Source organism: Leptidea sinapis, chromosome Z, assembly GCF_905404315.1.
Source record: "Leptidea sinapis chromosome Z, ilLepSina1.1, whole genome shotgun sequence".
Classification (NCBI taxonomy): Eukaryota; Metazoa; Arthropoda; class Insecta; order Lepidoptera; family Pieridae; genus Leptidea; species Leptidea sinapis.
In genome coordinates this window covers 1,120,304-1,141,853 of record NC_066312.1, presented here as the reverse complement: position 1 = coordinate 1,141,853, position 21,550 = coordinate 1,120,304, and the positions used below count along the sequence as shown (strand labels likewise).

Genomic DNA, 21,550 nt, shown 5'->3' with positions numbered 1-21,550 from the left:
GAGCTAGCTTCATTCCCAAGCACCGACGAGTGCCGACCGCACAAAACATTGCCGTGGCCCGTGGCACAACGTAAATTTATTTGTGGGTGTTTGTCACACTACTACATAGCTGGTACTGCTACATAGCTATGTAATAATAAATATACAGGGTGGCCCACCCTAACCAGTCAGTATGGGGATTTCAGAATATATAAGAGATAGAAGAATATCTTTTAAGGAACCACGATATCGATTTTAGAGAAAACAAAAACTGCATTCATAAATTTTCAAAAAAAAACATACACGACTCGGAAATCGAACTCGGTCATTTAAAAAAAAAAGACAACTTTATTTTATTGCCATATTGATAGTGTAGGTTGTAAGGAGTGCTTGTTGCTATGAAACCTTTTGTTTAAAATTAAAAGAAATTGCTTAATTTGATATTATTTCATGTAAGTTGTCTGTTTCACTGGTTAAAAAAAATGTAGGCAATGACCAATCGTCATGCTGTCTGCGTATACCAGTAAAAAGATTTTATTTTGGTGTTATTTGAAAATGGAATGTGAACTTCTAAGATTGCCGAATTTCAATTTAAAAAAATGAATACTTTATGTCTGCGTACCACTAAATATATGGTTTAGGCTGTTATTTAAAAATGTAACGTGAACTTCTGGAATACCAAATTTCAATTAAAAAGAAATCGAATGACGGGAAATTTAACTCTAGTTTGTTATTTCACAGAAGTTTTTCTTTGTGCTGTGTTGTTTGTTTGCGTGTACTATAGTAACATAGCAACAATCACTCCTTACAACCTACTCTATCAATATCTCAATAAAACAAAAATGTATTTTTTTTTTTCAAAATGACCGGGTTCGATTTCCGTGTCGTATATGATTTTTTTTGAAAATTTATGAATGCAGTTTTTTTCCCTCTAAAATCGATATCGTGGTTCCTTAGAAGATATTCTTCTATCTCTTATATATTCTGAAATCCCCATACTGACCGGTTTTGGTGGGCCACCCTGTAGAATGATTTAATTAATAAAAATTTGTGAATAGTTTACGTAATTTATTGCTTCTAGAATGCCTCAAAATAATGTACTTTTACATACACGGCATCGTTTATTGTCAATCGATATCCTTCTTAATTGTTTTTATAAGTGTGTCTTGTATATTATTGGCCTTTCCATTTTTCATTTACACCAATTTTCACCAATTGGGGGAGCATGCAATCTGTATAAAATTTTACCAACTTATTATTCATTTTAGTATTTCAAAGTTCGTCATCTTTATAAATTATTTCCTGAGCAGGTGGTTCACGCATTAAATTTTTTCGATCGTTATGTTTCATAAATGGCCGTACCTGTAAAAATTTTGCATAGGTATTTGCGTCACCATTTGATATTAATCGTACATAAATCAAATTGTTCATATGGATGCTATTTTTGAATCCTTCTACGAAAATTGTAGACTCCATACCAGTCATAGTACCTTAAAATAATGTTATTATTACATTCCAAATAATTATTGTTCTCCACTAAAAATATGTATTTACGATATTTACCAAAATAAGTTTTGTAACGTTCGTGCTCCTTAGGTGTGACATTTTTCGTGCAGTTTGGGCGCATGTGCAGCTTTATATATTTTCACAGACATAAAAATATTATTTCCTGTTCGTTTCAGAATGGGTGCAGCTGTGCCGGATAGCGTTGAGTTTTTTTTAAGTGACCTTATACTCCAACAGCCATCTGCTATGATGTCAATAAGTGAATACCATTCATCCATAGCAGCAGCATTCATTCAAATTTCCCAAACTTTGTTGACTGTGTCCATTATTTTGTTAAATATGTTAAAAGATATTTAGGGCAAATCCATTGCTGCTAACAATTCATTTAATTGCGTATTGCCACATCTTATTGCTACTGCATTCGCAACTGTATTCATATTTATATCAATTTCAGTATCATTGCAACAAATGGAAAAAGTTTTGTAACACATTTTGCATTTTAAATTTAGATTTGAAACTAGCCCTTATTTTCTTTCATCGCAATCCACATTCTATATTACAATGTGAGGAACTTCTTAAATGTCCTTAAAAAAATCTTTATTTATATTATATCTTTTTGCCTTCAACTCGACCCTGGACGACAACAGAAAAACCGACCATCCCGCGGTGTCAGAGCTCTAAGCCTGAAGTTCAGACAGAAAACTGTTAGGCGATCTCAGTTTTCGTTTGATGTTAGGAAGTTGAGCGGGCCGGATGGCATTTCTCCAATCGTGCTTAGAACATGTGCCCCTGAGTTGACGCCGGTGCTAACGCGTTTATTGCGGCACTGATGGAACATTTGGGCTTCCCAAGAGCTTATGCAAGTGGACCTCCAGCTTCCTCACTGGGCGCAGCATACAGGTCGTTGTCGACGGATACTGCTCGAACCCGAAGCCCGTGAATGCTGGAGTGCCCCAAGGCTGTGTACTATCTCCTACGCTGTTTCTTCTGCAAATCAATGATATGTTAAACAACAATTTATATGCCTTCACTGATGGAGCCTTGTTTGCTTCATACCACAGTTGAGTTATTAGTAGTATTGATACTTGATAGACATAATAACCTTGTTTCATATTAATATTTTTATAAATCATAAATGAATCTAAAATATAGAAATATGAATACAGCACAAACAATATGTTAAAAGATTACTATTACTTGCTAATCTAACAGACTCATTGGTTATACACGTCATTATTTAAACATGAAAATATCAAGAGTCACAACACCTTACGTAAATCACGGGTTTTACAGTCGATGAAAAAATAAGTGACACTGTTTATGTCAACTCCTAGCATATGTATGAAGTAGCATGCATGTTATGATAATATGTAAACCGAGTACTTCCATTTGACACTGGTAAGCCCTCGCACAACATGCTAAAAATTAGAATATCATCCCCACCATCTGGATGTGTGGCGGTCTCTCAGTGCGGTTTTCAAGAAACTTTCTTTCACGTACATCCAAGAGGTAGAATGAGCGTCCTTGTACGGTGTTTCCGGGACAGTACGAGATGGGTACCTTCAAAAAGAACGTACACAAACGAAAAACTAACACCTTCCTTAAAGGCAGGCAATGTTGTGGTGTTGCAATAGAATGTTGGCGGTGGTGATCACTTAACATCAGGTGACCCGTACGCTCGTCCTCCTCTTCGTTAAAAAAAAGTGTGTGTGTGTAATCTTTACGCGCGATTGAAGTAAGACCTTATAATAATTAACTTTAGGAATAATTTCAGAATAGAACAATTCAGACGCACACATATTGCTGCTTCCAACTAAATGATGACCTAAATGAAACCTTCAACGTCATTATCATATACGCAGTAGAATTACAAAACCTCTTCAACCACCGTATTTTTTTTTTATGGAAAAGAAGGAATAACGAACGTACGTGTCTACCTAGTGTTAAGTGATCATCGCCAACCACATTCTCTTGGAACACCAGAGAATCTTCAGGAGCGTTGCCGGCCAGTAAGGAAGATATATGCACTTTTTTTTTAAGGTAACTCCATAAATACCCATGTCGTATTGTCCTGGAAACACCGCACAAGAAAGCCCAATCCACAGCTTCATAGTACGTGGAAGAAAGTTCTTTGAAAACCGCTCTATGGAAGACTGCCTAAGTGGTGATGATATCCTAATTTGAAGCATGTCGTGTCAAGGTGGAATTTGGCGGCAGATAGCTCATCAAACAGCTCTTCGGAACACTCCCCGTGATAAATGCGTTAGAAGACACAAAATTAAGCGAAGTGATGTAGCCGTTCACAAATTCAAATATTTTTATTCCAAAAAGGGATGTGATATAACTTATTGAAAGTCAAAAACTACCACAAATTCAGAAAAGTATGCCTCAGACCTGAGAAGAACGGGCGCAAGAAACTCAGCGGGCTTCTTTTATTTCGCTCCATTCCCAATCTAAGGTATCATTAAGAAAATCATATAAGTTATAATAACCTTTACCACACAAAGGATTATTAACTATTCTTTTGAATTTCGTAATACATTTGTTTTGAACATTTTCTAGGATCTTGTTGTAAAAACATACACAACGCCCAACAAACACTTACTAACTCGACTTAGCCGAGTAGTAGGCATTATAAAGCCTGTTGCTAATGTTAACATTATGGTTATGACAGTTTCTAGGAAATACACTTATGTGCCTATGAACATACATTATCAAAAAAAAATGTTAAAAAGCAACAGTTGAGATGTTAATTTCTTTAAATATTGCTCTCAATGATTCTTTTATACCTAGGTTAATAGTGCACAGAGCACTAGGTCCCGGACAATTCGAGCTGCTTTGCGTTGCACGCGGTCAAATGGATCGAGCCAGTATCACTGGGGTAGCGCCAGACCAGAGACGACAACAACACTTCCATATGTGGCCGGACCTGCGCTTTGTGGAGGGGGAGAATGTGGGTCGGCTTGAAGTATTGCCGTGCTCTATTTATGACGCCTATCTAGGCGTCGGCTTCGGAGCCAATTTGGCTTTGCCTTCCAGGTGGCCCCGAAATTGGCAATCGCTCGAAATTTCGCGAACCAGTATTCCGATACTAGGCGAGGCTTTAAGGGAAGTGTTATCGAAGAACGTATCACTGCTCCAAGGAAGATTTTTTTGTAATAAACGCGCAAACTTGAGTCTTCCGGGGGTTAAATTGCGACCTTCTCGAGAGAGGCCTCTATAGAAGACACAATTATCTCCCGGCACTGGTCGACGATTTGCCGAGAGACCTGCATGACCTGCGTATACGGCATCACCAGTGCTGTCGTTTGCATGTTGGAGGTGTCCAACATATCATTGATATGCAGAAAAAACAGTGTAGGAGATAGCACACAGCCTTGGGGTAGTCAAGTGTACACGGGCTTCGGGTTTCAGCAATAAGAATTTGAATATTTCAATATTATATGGAACGATAAAAATACTGCAAAATAATATCATTAATACGTTTATTGTTCTTCAAATATATGCAAATAAACTACAAATAACAAACAAAGAACGACAGTGACAATATAAATGGTTTCACAGAGTTTAAATAACAACATATAATAGTAAGTAAAATATTACATTGAACGTCACCGACTGTGTCAATGTCTGTCAATTTATAAAGGAAGCAGCAAGCATGTAAACTTATTAAACAATAGATATAAATAAACAAAACTACAAGCAAACCCATTTACAATTTGGTTCACACCTGGTTAGTGCTGAGTGTCGAACCATGAAGAGCTAATAACTAATGTAGGCATAACAGAACTGCGATAGCGTCCAAGAGTATCCACATTAAGACAGGTGTTGTTTTTTTAAATATTCGCTGAAACTGTTATGAGCTTGCTATGCCACAATTCAGTAAACAAAAATGTTGTAAGTTGTGACTGTAAGTTCACCAATTTATTAAATTGTTGACTGTTAAAATGTTACCAATTTATTACATATAAGCCTGTTAGATATATTTTATTGTTACTTACTGCACTGAAATGGCTTATATCACATTGAGATGGTGTGGTGTGACTCTATTGAGTACAACTTCAGTAGAAAGTACAAATTCTAGTTGGAGGTGTTATCTCCCAGCGCCAGCATACATTTGTATTTATAGAATATCTTGATAATTGTACCATACAATAGGGTCGCCAGATAAAAGCGAGATTCAAAGAAGAGTTGATTATATAAAAATAGTTTTGATAATAAGATAATTCTTGTTGAATGTCAGCTGGTTCAAATATATTGCCTATCTCGACACACAGCGATACATCTTTAACACGTTTGCACCTACTCGGTAATCAGTGTGAGTCGCGATCTGCCAAACCTCAAATCTCAACTAATCAATTCCTTTAACTTAACCTATATTTATCTATAACTCCCTATATTGAACTATATATTCTCACAATTCCTGTTGTCTTTACTATATTATATAAAAACATTGAATAATTTTATTACTTGTACAATAATTCGAAAAGTATATAATAATTGTTCCTAGCTATTTGTAAATTAGTATAAATAAATATGTGATGATATTGCGATCAAGACTCCCGGGCGGAGCGGGGCAATACTACGGTACTTAATAAGATAACGTTCAATCTCATCTGGCGTCACCACCACCTTTATGATATGACTCTGATATGAACGCTCTCATTTGCTAAATAACCTTGGATCCCATTGAACTACTTATACTTATCATTAAATAAAATAACTTTAAATTATTTAGATTTACTATTGATAATAATCGGTAACGCGACCCGGAACTCAATTTATACGAATATAATGACAACATCAATTATACGATACACATATATGGTAAAGCGAGCTTTTCACTATCAGATTACTCTCAGGCGGAGTGCAGTCATACAAGTTGCACGGTATATGAGTTCACTTATTTATCTCCAAACAATATAATTATCATAATGATTGTAAATGAAAAATATGAACACGCAAAAAGAATTTAGGACGTGATTATCTATGTGCCGCAAATAGATATTATAGAACTTGGTGAAGATATTATTTTTAATTTAGTAAATGCTGCAAAAAACAACTAAAAATCAGAAAACAAAAACCCAATGAAGAAAACAATTCCGATTATAGTCAAACTTGTAATAGTTTACTCTACTTTTTGTGACATGGCGCCAATCGTTTTTTTAATAATGCATTACAATAATATATGTGTCACAGTAGTTATATGTAGTTATATCAGTAAACTCCGTCCGAGTGTACCAACAATAGTTTACACAAACTTTGAAAGAGACAAATACGAGCTGGCTTCGTATTCGTGGGTATCGCTTGTACATCATGCTCATGTGCCAATGTGGTTCGCGAACACTATATTCTAATATCATTGGTTATCACAATAAATTTTTCCTATAATTGTTCTATGGCTACAACGACCCAGATTAGTATCGTGTAGTTCTACTTCATCACTCTCTGGACGCTGGCGACGGAGTCACCGTTACACACACGAGAGAGGAAGTCCGTTCGGTAAATACTAGTGGTAAGTGTAAATAATGACAAGTCCGTTCGGTAAACACTATTGGTAAGTGTAGTAATGACAAGTCCGTTCGGTAAACACTATTGGTAAGTGTAGTAATGACAAGGCCGTTCGGTAAACACTAGTGGTAAGTGTAGTAATGACAAGTCCGTCCGGTAAACACTAGTGGTAAGTGTAGTAATGACAAGGCCGTCCGGTAAATACTAGTGGTAAGTGTAAGTATTGACAAAGTGCGACCGAGTCGCGTTACCCAACATTAAACTATCATTTATAAAAAATATTAAAATATCATTTAGAATTTGAGACACCATTGTTTATTTTCTTGTACTCGATGAACAGCGTTTGAACATCTTTGAGGGACCTCTCAATCTGTTTTGTAAAGTTCGTTGAGCTCTGTAAATATACAAAGAGATAATTTATAAGATTTTTGTTACCCTGTTTTATGAAATAGAGCATTTGATTGAATCATTTTTTCGGCATGCATTCAAGGTAATACAATAATTTATAATGCACTTTAGCACTATATTTTCATTTATAAATTTTTGGTTTGTTTAAGTAATACTAGTTCTTGTTTTTAATTTATAAATTATAATAAGTGGTACAGATATAAGTGTTGCTCTACTACTGTGTGGTTATCAAGGAATTATTTTCCGCGTACAACGAGACCAGGACGACACTACATTGATACTTTCTAAATAAGGTTTTGTCATATGCCAGTGACACTCCTGTGATTCCTCTAGTGTTGCAGGAGAATGTGGGCGGCGGTGATCACTTTACATCATACTACTTAACCTTCATGGTTATAAAAAACGTCAAAATTCAACACTAAACTCTTCTAGAATGTAGTCCAAACTAATTAACTATCAAACAAAATTTTTACATGCCAAACTTGTTTTCTTGGCTCGAAACAAATTTAAGTATCGATTTTATGTCCGTGAGAGAGTATCTATCAATCACTTATTTTTTTTGCAAAATTGAAATGATTAATATAATTAGTTTTTTTTCTCTTTATAAACACGTTTTGGCAGTTTCTTCCAAATTTATATTTAACGTGCATACAGCAAATTAACATAGATGCAGAGATGAATAGTTATTATTCCAACTCAGTAAAAAAGCCATACTTGATTGGATGGCATGGTATATGATTAATATGTGATATACCGTAACAGGGCAGCTCTTTTTGCTGGAGACGTGGAAGAACAGCATATCCTCGCCGACGATGATGTAGGACACTCCGTAGCCGTCGTCAGCCACGGGGCCGAATCCACCACCGGCCCCCACGCACTTGGGATATTTCTTCAGGTCCATCATACTCGTTTGTCCTGCGCATCACCAACAAGCACGTAATTCAAACAACGACCGCAATAACGAGACGCACTCAGTATTCTCTGAATTCACGCCATTTGTTGACTCGACATCAAATACAGGTGGTATTTGATGTCCAGAAACCATCTGTATCAAGTAGCGCTAATCTTCACAATGACAACTATGACCAACCAACGTACAAGTGTATTTACTACAAATTAGCGGTGCATCTTAACTAAAACATTTACACCCACTCACGTCACCACCCACTCTAGTCGAAAGTAAACCGTTACAGCAATGAGGTCGATTTTTATTAAAAATCTTTTATGAAGAGAAAGATAGGGAAGTACATTAGTTGTCTGTTGTGAAAAATAAATCTCTATTTAAATGCAAAGCTGAATCTAGAACATATTAAATTTATAGAAGGTACTATGACGTCATAGTTCATAATGTTTCATTATTAGTCACCGTATGGGGTTTGACTGGTGGAGAGTCTCCAGGGCTCGTTGAACACCTCCTGCAGGAAGGGCGAGTCCAGCTCTAGGTACTTGGCAACTACGTAGAGACAGAAGAGATGGCGGTCGATACCGCGGCCCGCCATGGCGTCCTGGATCCCGAGCTGGTGCCTCTGCGTCGCCTTTAAGAACTTGTGCCAACGATCCTCCACCTGTTGTGATGAATTATTTGTACTTGTCTTTCATAGCCACCATTTGATTATTTGACGACCTCTCAGACCAGTGGTAAGTGACCTATCAGTAAAGGGTCCCCACTTCGAATCCTAGCTTATACATGTATTTATGTAATGCACTAAATATACCGCTTTCGGCCAATATACCTTGTGTGCCTTAAATACTGAAACATAGAAAAATATTTCTTTTGCAAATAATATTTATTACATTTACAGTGTGTTAGTTTAATACATAAATATAAAACAATTTGAATTATTAAAAGCTTATTCTAAGTAGTCTCCATTGGCTGCAATAATGTTTCGTCCAATTGTCTTTTAAACGTCGAAGCCAGCTATCAATAGAAACACGCACTCTTTCCATGGGAAAATTCTTCACTGCCAATCGTACGGATTGTTTTAGGGACTCCAAATTATCATGGCGTTTGGAGCAAGCCGTACTCTCTAAAACTGATCAAAAATCATTATTCAGCTGATTAAGATCAGGACTAGACTACGTTTAGTCTTCAGCTCTGATGAAGTCCGAAACGTTCGTTTACAACCAAGACTGCGTAGACCGAGCTTTATGACCCGGCGCCGAGTCTTGCTGGCAGGACTATTCTTGGTTACTCAACATGGTGTTGTTAAGAGGCTTCACTAGCTTCTCAAGAATGGTATCTTGATACACTTGTGCCGATGTGTTGATATCTTTTTTACAAAAGTATGGCTCAGTCACTCCTTCATATTAATTTTTTTTCAAATTCAAATTAAAATATTTTTATTCAAAATAGGATGTAATCATAGCTAATACCTAGGTTACACTGAAAATGTTTAGAAAATGAAAAACGACTCTATGGCCTTTTCGAACGCTTACACCGCATCTTCAGGGCTCGTAAAGTGAATACCTCGAATTTTATCTTTAGTCCTTGGGAATAAATAAAAGTCGCAAGGCGCCAGGTCAGGATTGTATGGCGGATGACTTATTTCGACACCTGCCATAGTCAATTATTCAACAGTTCGTTTTGCGGAATGCGCTGAAGCATTGTCATGGTGAAGGAGGATCCTGCTTCGAGGGCGCTGCTGTCGAATTTTTTCCAAGACAACAGGCAAACAGTGATTGACATAGCAGTCTTCAGTAACTGTCCTTCAATCTTCTAGCACAACTGTCGCGAAATGACCTTTCCGACCAAAGCATGAGGGTTGTCTTTTGGTGTCGGGTTCGTAGCAATATATCCAGCTTTCATCACCGTCACGATGTGAAATACAGCATTTGGGAATCCATCTGGTACAAAGCTTCCTGAAGCCTAAATATTCGTGTAATATTTTTTGAACTTGACTAATACCAATGCCTAGGCTTGCCCGTACCTGCTGATAGGTCACTCTCTTATCTTTCTCTATCATGCGTAGCACAGCACTGATGCTATCTTCAGCAGTCGCTGTTAAAAGACGTCCCTCACGCGGATCAACATTGATATAGCGAGGTCCACGCTTACACTTGTTAAACCAATTGTAAATAGTGGCGGTAGAGATGGGGCTTCTTTAAGAAAAACTAATCACAGCCTATGATATCTTTGTTGTTGAGTAAGCCCACATCGAAAGACAGAAAATTTTCTTGCGTTTGGTTCATTTTCATGTGTAACAAGAGTTTTAGATTTGCGACCAATTCACAAAAACAAATGACAAATGAATTCAATATACTACATTAGGTTACCAAAGAGTTCTAAAATTGAAATTCAAAAAAGTTTTCATTACCACTGTTTCTAACTGGCCCGTTAAACTAAAAATTTTCAGTGTTACCCACGTAATAGCCCACCAAACCATCATTGAAGTCGGACAGAGCCCACGTTGCACTCTGTCGTCTAATTGGGAAGCTTCCTTAAAGACGTAAAAAAAATCTCACCCGTAACCAATTTTTTTCTGTGATCTCCCTTTGAGTACCGCTTCAGTAGATGTTTCGATTATAACACCCTATCCTTTTTTAAGTTATCAGTTAAGAGGGCCTATCATCAACTTTTAATAAGCAATGCTATTCCGATGCAGTTCAGTTTAGGTACCTAAACTGAATCACTAAAATTCGTACCATGAAGTGCCTCTTACTGAATGGCGTTTGGATCGCTTATGAAGAATGAACGAAATAAATTTGTCTGTGGTCCGCGGTGTGAGAAAGAGATGATGCTCTACAGTCGTTGCATTTGTTTGTCTCTCTTATTCGAACCATATGCTTTGCGTTTCGAAACCTAGAATGATTTTAAATTGCGTTTTATAGCGTCAAATTTTAAACCATTAAGCCCTTTTTTGTACTTATTAAATAATAGTAATATTAATAAATAAAGTTCTTTGAATTACAAATTAAATGTTTGCTTTGGTGTTTTAGTAAAAATAACGAGTTATGAACGCATCTCCATTGATTGATTGTTTGTTTTGACAGGAGCACAGAGTACATTTTATTAAATTCGTTCTTGCGAACAGACTACAGCCAGGGGCCTTACTGCCTCGACTTTACTATTTTCATTTTGGTATTTATATTCAGTATTTTGTTTTACAAAAAAGTCCAATCAAATATTCTCATCTCACTTTTCATCAATAAAATTTTCCTTTTTTGTATATTTTCACTATTTTTTTAAAATTTATTAACAACACGATTCACTTTCCTCTAAGGAAGTAATAATTTTTTACATCTCGCTCACTTTGAAACATAAACTATCTAGTTTACGTTGAAATATTACCTCATGGTACGAATGAATTCAAATTCAAATATTTTTATTCAATATAGGATGTGAAATCACTTATTGAAAGTCAAAAAACAACCACCCATTCCAAAATGAATGCCTCAGGCCTGAGAAGAATGAGCGCAACAAACTCAGCGAATGAACGAACTAAATCAGTTTGCGATTCAATTGATATCATTTTTGACATTCAAATGTCATCATTGCGATTTAATCAGTTGATTTGACGTCAACGTAATTTAGATAGCTTCTATCACGTCATGGTACGAATTAGCAAATCAGTACATTTAGGTTGTCAATTGAATCGCAATAAGAGTTCACGGTAGGCTGAATTATGTACGTGAATTATGCTGCAAGTCCGAGTCTTCTTTTAAAATACGCGACACCGTAATAGGTGCTATTTTCATTTACCGAGATAAAATCTTTTGCCCTCGGACAGGATTTTTTAGAATTCTTTCCCTTACTGCTTTGACCACTTTTTCTATCGCAAACAGAGGAAGTCTCATTGTACCTATTAATAGCCCGATACACAAACATTTTACTAATACCAAGCGTATAAACGGAGAGTTTTAAAAATTGCATTTAGCTCCATACCTACTTTGTGTAATGCAATCACAGCGATTCGGTTCTCTTCATCACCCCACTCAATTTTAATTGTTTAGAACCTTACGCTCGCCTTATTCATAAAAGAATATAACTGAAATTCAATAAAAGGCTGAATTCATTTTAGTTGATCTTTACTGTTACTCTCCACAAAATAAAAACATCGGCCTTCTTTTATATTAATATTCATAAACAATGTATCTCCTATTAAAATGCTTCCATAATACGTTTATTTATTAGCCTACTGCTATAAATCATTTAATGACCGACTAGTTTTGTATCTATCGGAGGTACTTCATATTTGTTACTCGAAAGCTTTTGTCAAACAGCCAGCGTACCGAAAGCGTTGCGAAACGTTTTCATTTTGTTATGTACGTTTGAATCTAGTCACATAGAACAGCGTAAGAATACCAAATACGTGGGGAACCAACAGGCGTGTCGCGCGAAGCGAGGCGTGACTGAGATACTTGTGTTAGCTGTGCGTTGTGAAGTATGGAGGGAGTACGTGCCCTGGCCGCGGGGTCCTCCATAGCGCGCACCCAGGCGCAGCTCTCGAGCGTGCACGAGCGCACGGTCTCGGTGCGGCCCTCGCGGTACAGCCGCGTCATGGACGCCTCGTACGTGAGGCAGAAGTGGCCCGCGTCGCGGAAGTACGACAGCTGCAGCACCATCTGGATGAACGCGTCCGGCGACACGCGCGCACTCTTCATGAACCCTGCGGCACACACACACACTCAACAAACACGCTCTCTTCGGCCGTGCCCATTTTTACATAACGTATTGATATAAATATCCAGAGGACCAAGCCTCGCTCGGATTTTTAAGAATGTACAAAACTTAAACAAATAATCTGGATTCGAACCGGGGTCTTCTGCTTTCCCGATCACCCAATGTTCCATCTGAGCTGTTATAGTCTTATATATAGTGGCAAAATTTTTAACCTTTGTATGCTAATGTTATTTTAGCTGTTTCTCATTAAAACACGGATGAAACTACATTTTTTTAAATTGAAACCTAGCTAGATCGATTTATCGACCCCGAATTCACCTGTATGCTAAATTTTATGAAAATTGTTGGAGCCCTTTCCGAGATTCAGATTATATATACACAAGAATTGCTCGTTTAAGATATAAGATACATATTAATGTTTCTTATGGAAGAGGAGGGCAATCAATGATACAGGTCCGCTGATGTGGCCCCCAGTGACCAACGCCGCCTACACTAAAGCCCTACTTAACTGTAGCTGTGGGAACAATAGATCCTTATATTATATCATACAATAGTAGTACATTTTTTATAAAAAGCCTAAAACAAAACGAATGATGTACACAACTAACTGTTAAAAAAGAAAATATTGTTGATATCCAAATTTAATTGTGTCTAGTTGTTGTCACCACTATCAATTTTATTTAGCCGAGTAAGAATCTTTTAAATTAAAATTATGCCAATGGAATAAATAAAACTTTTGTTTGCGACATATTAATTGGTAATGTACTATTTAGACTCAACATTATTGGAAAAAGCTTCGTCACTTATATTGTAAGCCTATTAACTTTAATCTAGGGCTTCCAATACCGAGATCTGGGTATTGCGAAATCCCACACCATTTTCCAATCCCGCGATATGCGGGATTACGGGCGCGGGACTGAAAAAAAGCGTGCATGCGATGCAAAATAGAATAATCTGCGTGAAATATTAGTTTTTAACTGTTTCCTATTTTCGTAAAGTTAAGTTTAAAATGTGTTTTTTTAGTTGATAATTTAATTATTTTGCTTTGTGTATTTTTTGAAAACGATTTGTTTTGTTTTGATTTGTGTTCGAATTATGAATTTGTGAAAAAAACAGTATAATTTGATTGTTCTCATTTTAATAGTAATATGTACGTAAATAAATATGGAGTTGATAAATTCATTGTTTTAAAATGTGCATATTTTCAATATGCGAGATCCCGCGGGATTTGCAAATTCCCACAGATGCCGAGATTGAATACAGAACGTGGGATTGGAAGCCCTACTTTAATTAATTTTATTACAATAATAATGACAACAAAAATAAAGAATAGGGATTATCGCAATAACAAAGATAATTTTTATGGTTAGTTTTATCTGATCAAGTGCGAGATAATTTATATTTCTGTAAAGTTGATATTTAAAAATATAGCCAACCACCATGTTACCTGACAACAGAACGAATTACATTCATATAAATACTGTTTGGACAATTCTTTAATTTCGGTTGATTTTTATTAGCAATTATAGAAGCGACGCTACGAATACACACCATGTTATAATGAATTATTTGAAAAAAGTAGTGCTGTTTTTTAGAATTAGCCGATACTTCCAACCATTAATAAAGAAAAATTTTTCAAAATCAGTTATAATGTCTATTTTACTTTATAATAATTGTTAGTTATGTGTAGGCGGCCTCATAGTAGACAAGAGGGTCGCTCACTCTAAGCGGCCGTCGGCTAGAGATGCCAAACCGGCTCGGCATCGCGGCTTGTTGTACGCAACACCAATGCAATTAACCTATTTATGTGTGAAAGTGTCAACCAAGGATCGCCCAGAGCCCACTCCAGTGATTAGGGGCCGATGCCAGCGCTAGTAGTGTAGATTTATGGTATTAGACTGAGAACACACCTTTCCCGTAGTGGGTGAACATGAGTATGTCCAGGTCGACGTCGTTGAGCAGCTTCTGGGCCGTGTTGAAGGAGGTGTCGATGGCGACGGCGACCTCCTCCGCGGCCAGGTCCCACTGCAACCTCACAGGCGGCGGCGGCGCACACTGCACCTCTCCACGCGCATTCCCGTCCGGTAGGTACCTGCACCCAACGCGTCCACTTAATTACAACTAGGACGCCAGAAAGTAAATCTAATATTCCGCGGGCGGCAATGTTAGACAGCGAGATCATCTGCCACAACAACAGGTGGCAACTAAGTGCAAGATTGATGCTGACATGGATGTCGCAGTACTCCAAAGATATCCTTCTTGCCAGCGTCGCTGTCTCACACTACTGTCGAAAAGTTGGGTTTAGATGACAAGAAGTGGCATTCACATGTTGCAACAACTATTATTAAGAAGCATTTTATTTTACCTAAGACATCAATTGTTCATAAGAAACGAAGTCAAAGGCTTTTGACATATCAAAAAATAAAGCTGAAGTAATTTTATTTTCATTACGGCTAAGCATAATATTTGAACTAAATCACAACAAGCGTGTGGCGTTCATTGTTGTCTTTGAAACTCATTTTTTTTATAACATTAAATTGATTACTGGCATGTAATTATTTTTATCTACATCCATGCTTTAAATCCTCTATTAAAGATTCTAAAACTTTAATAGAGTACATTTTAGTTATTTATGCAACTGTTGTGTAATAAGGGGTATTAAAACAGGAATGTGGATTTAGCCAGTCCTAGCAGTAACCTAATATCATCCATTACTGATTATATACAAATAAACTAACTATTAATGAAAGAATTATTTATTTTAGTATTAGTTTTGTATACTGCAATAATTAAAATTCACTTGAATATTATGTTCTTTTGGAAATTAATCACTCATTTTTTGTAAACAAAACAATAAAAATATCGAAGAAAAATGGCGGGGTTTCAAATAACTTATTTAATTTTTTACGGCGCGCGACGTTCTGTTGGTGTGGAACGCGCGTAAACCAAAATGTTCTTTTTTTGAAATAATTCATACAGATGCCACGCATCGAGCAATAAGAATATGGCTGTCTGTTAAAACTCTATGAGCATGAAGGGAATGAAAAATAAAATAGGAGTGTTGTTATGAAATTCAGTACAACACTCTTTTGGATGATGTAATGGTTATTAGAACATTGAGTGTTTTAATGTTGGCAATAAGCTAACTGTTTCAGAATCTTTAATAGAGGATTTAAAGCATGGGTATAGATAAACAACTATACAATTTCGATGAAGTTCAGTACAACATTACAACACTCGTTTGGATGATGTAATTAGCTAGGTTATTAAGGCAATAAGCTAACTGTTAGAATCTTTAATAGAGTATTTAAAGCATGGCTGTAGATAAATAACTATTAAATATTATTTTATTTGAGTCAACTCGTAAAGTCAATAATTGAGGTGTGTTATGATCAGACAATTTAAGTGGTAGTAGTGATCCCCTTGCCATTGGTATATTACTTAATATACACGCTTTTCCCCTTGTTGGTTTGTATATATGGAGTTGTAGATTATTATTTTTGCTAAATCTAAAATCTACTGCATTTATTACTAGAAACAAGAGTGTTGGTGTTTATATCATCTGCAATAAAGATAGAGGATGGATTTTTGGTTATTTAAAATTGTATCTATTAATTAATAACTCAAAAGTTGAGAAATACAAATCAATGCCTGCAATCAGCTGAGAATGATTTTTGTACAAATAATTATTATATTATTGTGAGTTTATTATATTGAGCAACATTCGAACTGGATTTTAGTTATAAAACAGTCTCAAATCTCTCCTTTTACAATTTCGGGATCAAAATGAAGCTAGTTCGTAATGTGTAATTATATTTTTTTCCATTTTAAGAAAAGTTTCAGTCAAACAGATAATATCCGGCTTAATGTTCATGTCCGTAAGTGTTGTGCCTAAAATTTCCGTTTTAGATAGTATATCTTGTATGTTTGGGTGTAGCAACAACATCTTAGTTTCTACTTGAGGGTCGAAAACAAATTAAATTACTGTCAGGTTTTAAATCAGTAACTTGCTGTTTCATAAGCATTGGAAAATAATAGGGTATATAACCTTTTCTACATGGGTTAGCATTGATTCATGAGTTTTAAGATGACACTTTACATTTGAAGGTTAAGGAGCGCGAGGAAAATAGTCCAAAAGAGTGGCCTTTTTTTGTCTGGTATGAATGTTTAAAAACATAGCGTCATATTCATTAGAGTCAATTAGAAAAATATTGTTTTTGCATACTGTTTTGATGTATAGATAATGATGTAGGTTGTGACTTGTCAATATATATAAAAGAATTTATATGTGTTTTTAGTCCAGAGTTTAAGGTTCAAATAAGATTCATTAAGAATAGGGATTGGTGTTTACAGGTTAAATAAAAACAGTGAGTGTTTTTTATCATTACTACCTAAGCTTAATATAATTGTATCAGTATCAATCCAAGCATGTTTTGTGTTTTTTAACTATCATCACTAAATGGGGTATAGTTAACATTCCATTTATCATACCGGCTCTTAATTAGTGTCGAGGATAAGCCTAAAAGTTCTTCGTCACCTATGAGGAAAGGTGTTTTTTTACTATTCCGTGGGTTTTAACAGACTTTAATTCATATACAGAATCTTTGTGGATATTATTTTTTAAAAGAGATATCTGGGACTCTAAATTAGACTCAATATGTTGAGTTACAGTTCGCAGCCCATTGACTGCCTCTTCCTCATTACACCGTGGTTCAAGTGACTTATTTAGATGTGTAATTGATTTTGGGCTTAATGGCGATGTACACAATAATATTTTCATGACTATTTTCGAAGCAGTAATGGAGCACGGAGTGTAACATTTTGATTTTCTAGAGCTTTGTTTAAGTGTCGTATGGCGCGTTCTTATAATTCGAGCTGATTTTTAAATGAATAAATTTCAAATGTCTGGCTTGCTTTATCAAAAGTTGCTTATTTCGGAACAGCTTATATTTTAATTGTTTGTCTTTTCACATGTTCAAGAGCAAGACTTCTAGCATAATTCATTTTGAATAGCCACTAGGAATAAGTATAAGCAATAAGCATCTCAATATAACGGCGGAGAATGAGTCCGGCTTAGAGTAAGAGCCAGTGTAAACTGATCAGAACATACCCGTATTGTAGCTCGGAGAGGACGACATACTCCCACAGGTGACCCATCACCGGTGCGTCGGCCCTGGGTCAAACAAACATGGCATTTATTGATGATACAGACGTTGATCAGCGTGGGTCACCCACCAACCTAACAACAGATACAAGTCTGCAAATTGACGGTGGAAAAAAACATATCTAGGTTGAAAAAGTAAAAAAATAAGTTTAAATAATCAAAAAGTTAAAATATCTTCTTTTGGAGACGTGTAGCGGTCCTGCACGGTGCGGTGTTCACACAAAATATATTAAGAACTTCATAGAGCTCTGCAACACTCCTGTGATCAACACTATCATTATAACAACGAGAGCCGTCCGCTCACCCGAGCGGACATATCAAAGTTTCTAATACTTAGTAATACAACTAAACAGAATTAATTTAAAGTTAATTTCTAAAATCTCTGGACTATCGTACTAGTAATATTTTCACTGATTACAAAACGAGTGCTGTTTGACACAAATTGCAATCCCTGCAATGTAGACGTATCTTTCTAGATTCTTTACTTCTTTATAAAATTCTAAATAATCATATTAACTCCAACCTTCTCGTCGAGAGCATAAAGTACAAAATCCCTCGTGACACCCAATCACGTTCAAAGTTTTATATTCAAACCTATAACACAAATTATGCAAAATATACATTTTTAGACACTATGTAACTTTTATAATAAATCTCAATAAATATTGACATATTCTCGCTAAGTATTAACATATATAAAGTGTATAAAAATAGCAAGTGAAGTGATGTTTGTTTAAAATGTTTTTTCTTCTTTTTATTTTTATTAAATATTTAATGTAGGTAATAATGTAAATGTTAGTTTTTAAGTGAATATTTGTGAATTATATTTAACGACCGTCCTTTTGCTTTATAACTTTAAGTTTGTGCTTAATTTAAATTTTACTATATTTTTGTGAAAAACTGTTTGATTTCCTAAATAAATAAAATAAACAACTAGTAAACTACTCACCAAGTGTGCTCTGTGTTGAAGCCCACCTAAAACAATAATTCTTAATTAACACTCAAACCTTGAATGTTTTACAATGTATCTCTAACTAATGTAATATAATTTAATTATTAAAATACATACACAACAATACAAAAGCTGTTTAACAATAAATTATAATGTAACACATTACACTCTTTGTGTTTGGTCTAAGTGATGTTATTATCTAGAGAACTATATTACATTACTGTGATACATTATACTGAACCACAACTTACAACTGACTCCAATTACTATTTTGTGTGGGTGTTCTATTCCAGTACGATGTTAGAGCATGACTTATTAGTGATGGCTTATCGTAGGTTTAGAACGTCTTTAACATTTGTTAAAAAAACACTCAATATGTCTTTGATAAAGTTGTGTCCTAAAGAAGCTAAGACGTATCTAGAGACCTATTTTAAGCCCTCGATTATCAAAATAAATGGCTGATGTGGATCAGTTTACGTACTTGACGTTTGATTAAATGCCAGTTAATTTATAATATTAAGCTTCTAGTTAAAATTAATAAATTCCTACAGCATAGTTTTCGAATGAATAGAAAAAGCTATTTTTAAGAAAAAGGAGTTTGATCCTCTGTATAAATAGTTACAGTCACATCTTTATTTATAGTTATTCATATCAGATATATTTATACATCAGTCTCAATGAGAATATCTATATGAGTCTTGTGCCAGAGTTTGGCTAGTCAACATGTCCTGAGGATGCCTCGTGTAGAGGCGAAACATGTGTCGAATTACTTAAAGACAAATATTGGCGGAATTAACATTTAAGAAAGCTTAAAACATTTGGATATCTATATGAAAAAAAGATGAAAAGAATTACAAAGGAACTGAAAATTCATTTCTTAACTGAAGTTAGCTGGAGTTACCCTCGTGATGGTTAGCACATAGTTCAACAAAAAGAGGCTAGACATTAGGAAAATACGAATGACAGTATTACTAATACTGGTTTAACATTTGATTTTAATGATTGCTACGGAAAGAGCTATTACCTCAAAAAAGTTGAAGTTATCGAGGTCACAGATTGTGTGACTAAAGTCACTTCATGTCCAGATTTAAGTCACCCGTTAATGATTAGAAAATAATGTATTTTATTGCTCTCTTACAATTGGCAAGGTTATCAATTACAGACCAATAAATAACGAGTTCACTGAGTTACAGTACATTACTCTTGTTCCTGTCCAACTTTCACATTCCTCAGCAGCATGGTGTCTTCAACCTGTGTCTCTCCTCCTTGAATATTTAGATCAGTATTAAAAGTATTAATTATTTAGTAGGTGTGGCCCAAGGTCTCATGTCAAATTATATTTATTATACAAAGTAGTAACTATAGTGAATTATTGTTATTATCTAATGATATAAATAATTAAAGCGATTGCCACCACTGCCACGAAACGACTGGATAGTCTTACAATTTCATATTTAATATATTCAATATATTATATGAATTTATTTATGGAAATCTAAGCAAGTAATTAAAAAAGAATTGTGTTCAACAAGAATACCTTTGTCTTTGATGCAGCCCTTTAGTCTATCTGGCCCCCAGTCTATATAACCCCGACAATTCGGGTAATGTCCCTGTTTATTTTCCGGTCACACTGGATGTAACTATCAAGCGTTGTAGAGGTTTTGTGTTCCAAACATCGAATTAACTCTATAATACTAATATATAAAGCTGCAGTGTTTGTTTGTTTGAACGCGCTAATCTCTGGTACTACTGGTCCGATTTGAATGATTATTTCAGTGTTGGGTAGTCCATTTATCGAGGAAGGCTATGGCTATGTTTTATTTTTCAAAATTAGGGATCCATAATAAAATTGCTATTTTGTAACACAAGGTGTAAAAGCAAAAACCTATTTTTGCGTGCGCTGCAAAAACTATTGACAATAGAACAAAATGATGTACAGGCTATAATATAGGCAATATTTTATTACTTATAAAACTATCGCGTGAATTATACTTTATATGGCAAAACAACGTTTGCCGGGTCAGCTAGTTTGTATTATAAAAAGAACAAAAAAAGTGTGATTACTACTATTCTACCTGTGAAATGTAATTCCTAGACAATTTATGTTCCGTAGTATTGTTTTAACACGCTCTTACAACGCGCGACGGCATTTTTAAAATATTTTATTGAGACGCAAACTGATCTGTCACGGACGATGACAATTCTCATAATGGCGGCCTATCGGTTTGTATTAGTGTAAGTGTGTGCGTGGGGCTATGTATTTACACGTTTATCGGCTTGTTTTGGTGCTACAATATTATGTAAGGTGACACGGAGTCCTTATTTTTTTACTAGTTCGTGGTTAAGACATGCTTTCATGTAACTACTCGCAGGAAGCCCTTGACAAACTGTCGCGACAGCACTTGCAAGG

The 21,550-nt window shown here is 35.5% G+C and overlaps 1 protein-coding gene across 3 annotated transcripts in view; it reads right to left on the bottom strand.

Moving 5' to 3' along the window:
- Positions 1 to 4,953: 4,953 nt before the first annotated feature.
- LOC126978529 (carnitine O-palmitoyltransferase 1, liver isoform) overlaps positions 4,954 to 21,550 on the bottom strand; it is a 62,664-nt gene continuing 46,067 nt past the window's right edge. For all 3 annotated transcript variants that reach the window (XM_050827443.1, XM_050827439.1, XM_050827442.1), the window contains exons 11-17: positions 19,138 to 19,163; positions 18,135 to 18,197; positions 14,935 to 15,116; positions 12,805 to 13,010; positions 8,771 to 8,969; positions 8,159 to 8,319; positions 4,954 to 7,390 (exon numbers count right to left, since the gene is read on the bottom strand). In XM_050827443.1, coding sequence (XP_050683400.1) covers positions 7,286 to 7,390; positions 8,159 to 8,319; positions 8,771 to 8,969; positions 12,805 to 13,010; positions 14,935 to 15,116; positions 18,135 to 18,197; positions 19,138 to 19,163 — 942 coding nt within the window. In that variant the 3' untranslated portion in view covers positions 4,954 to 7,285. The remainder of the gene's footprint in view (positions 7,391 to 8,158; positions 8,320 to 8,770; positions 8,970 to 12,804; positions 13,011 to 14,934; positions 15,117 to 18,134; positions 18,198 to 19,137; positions 19,164 to 21,550) is intronic.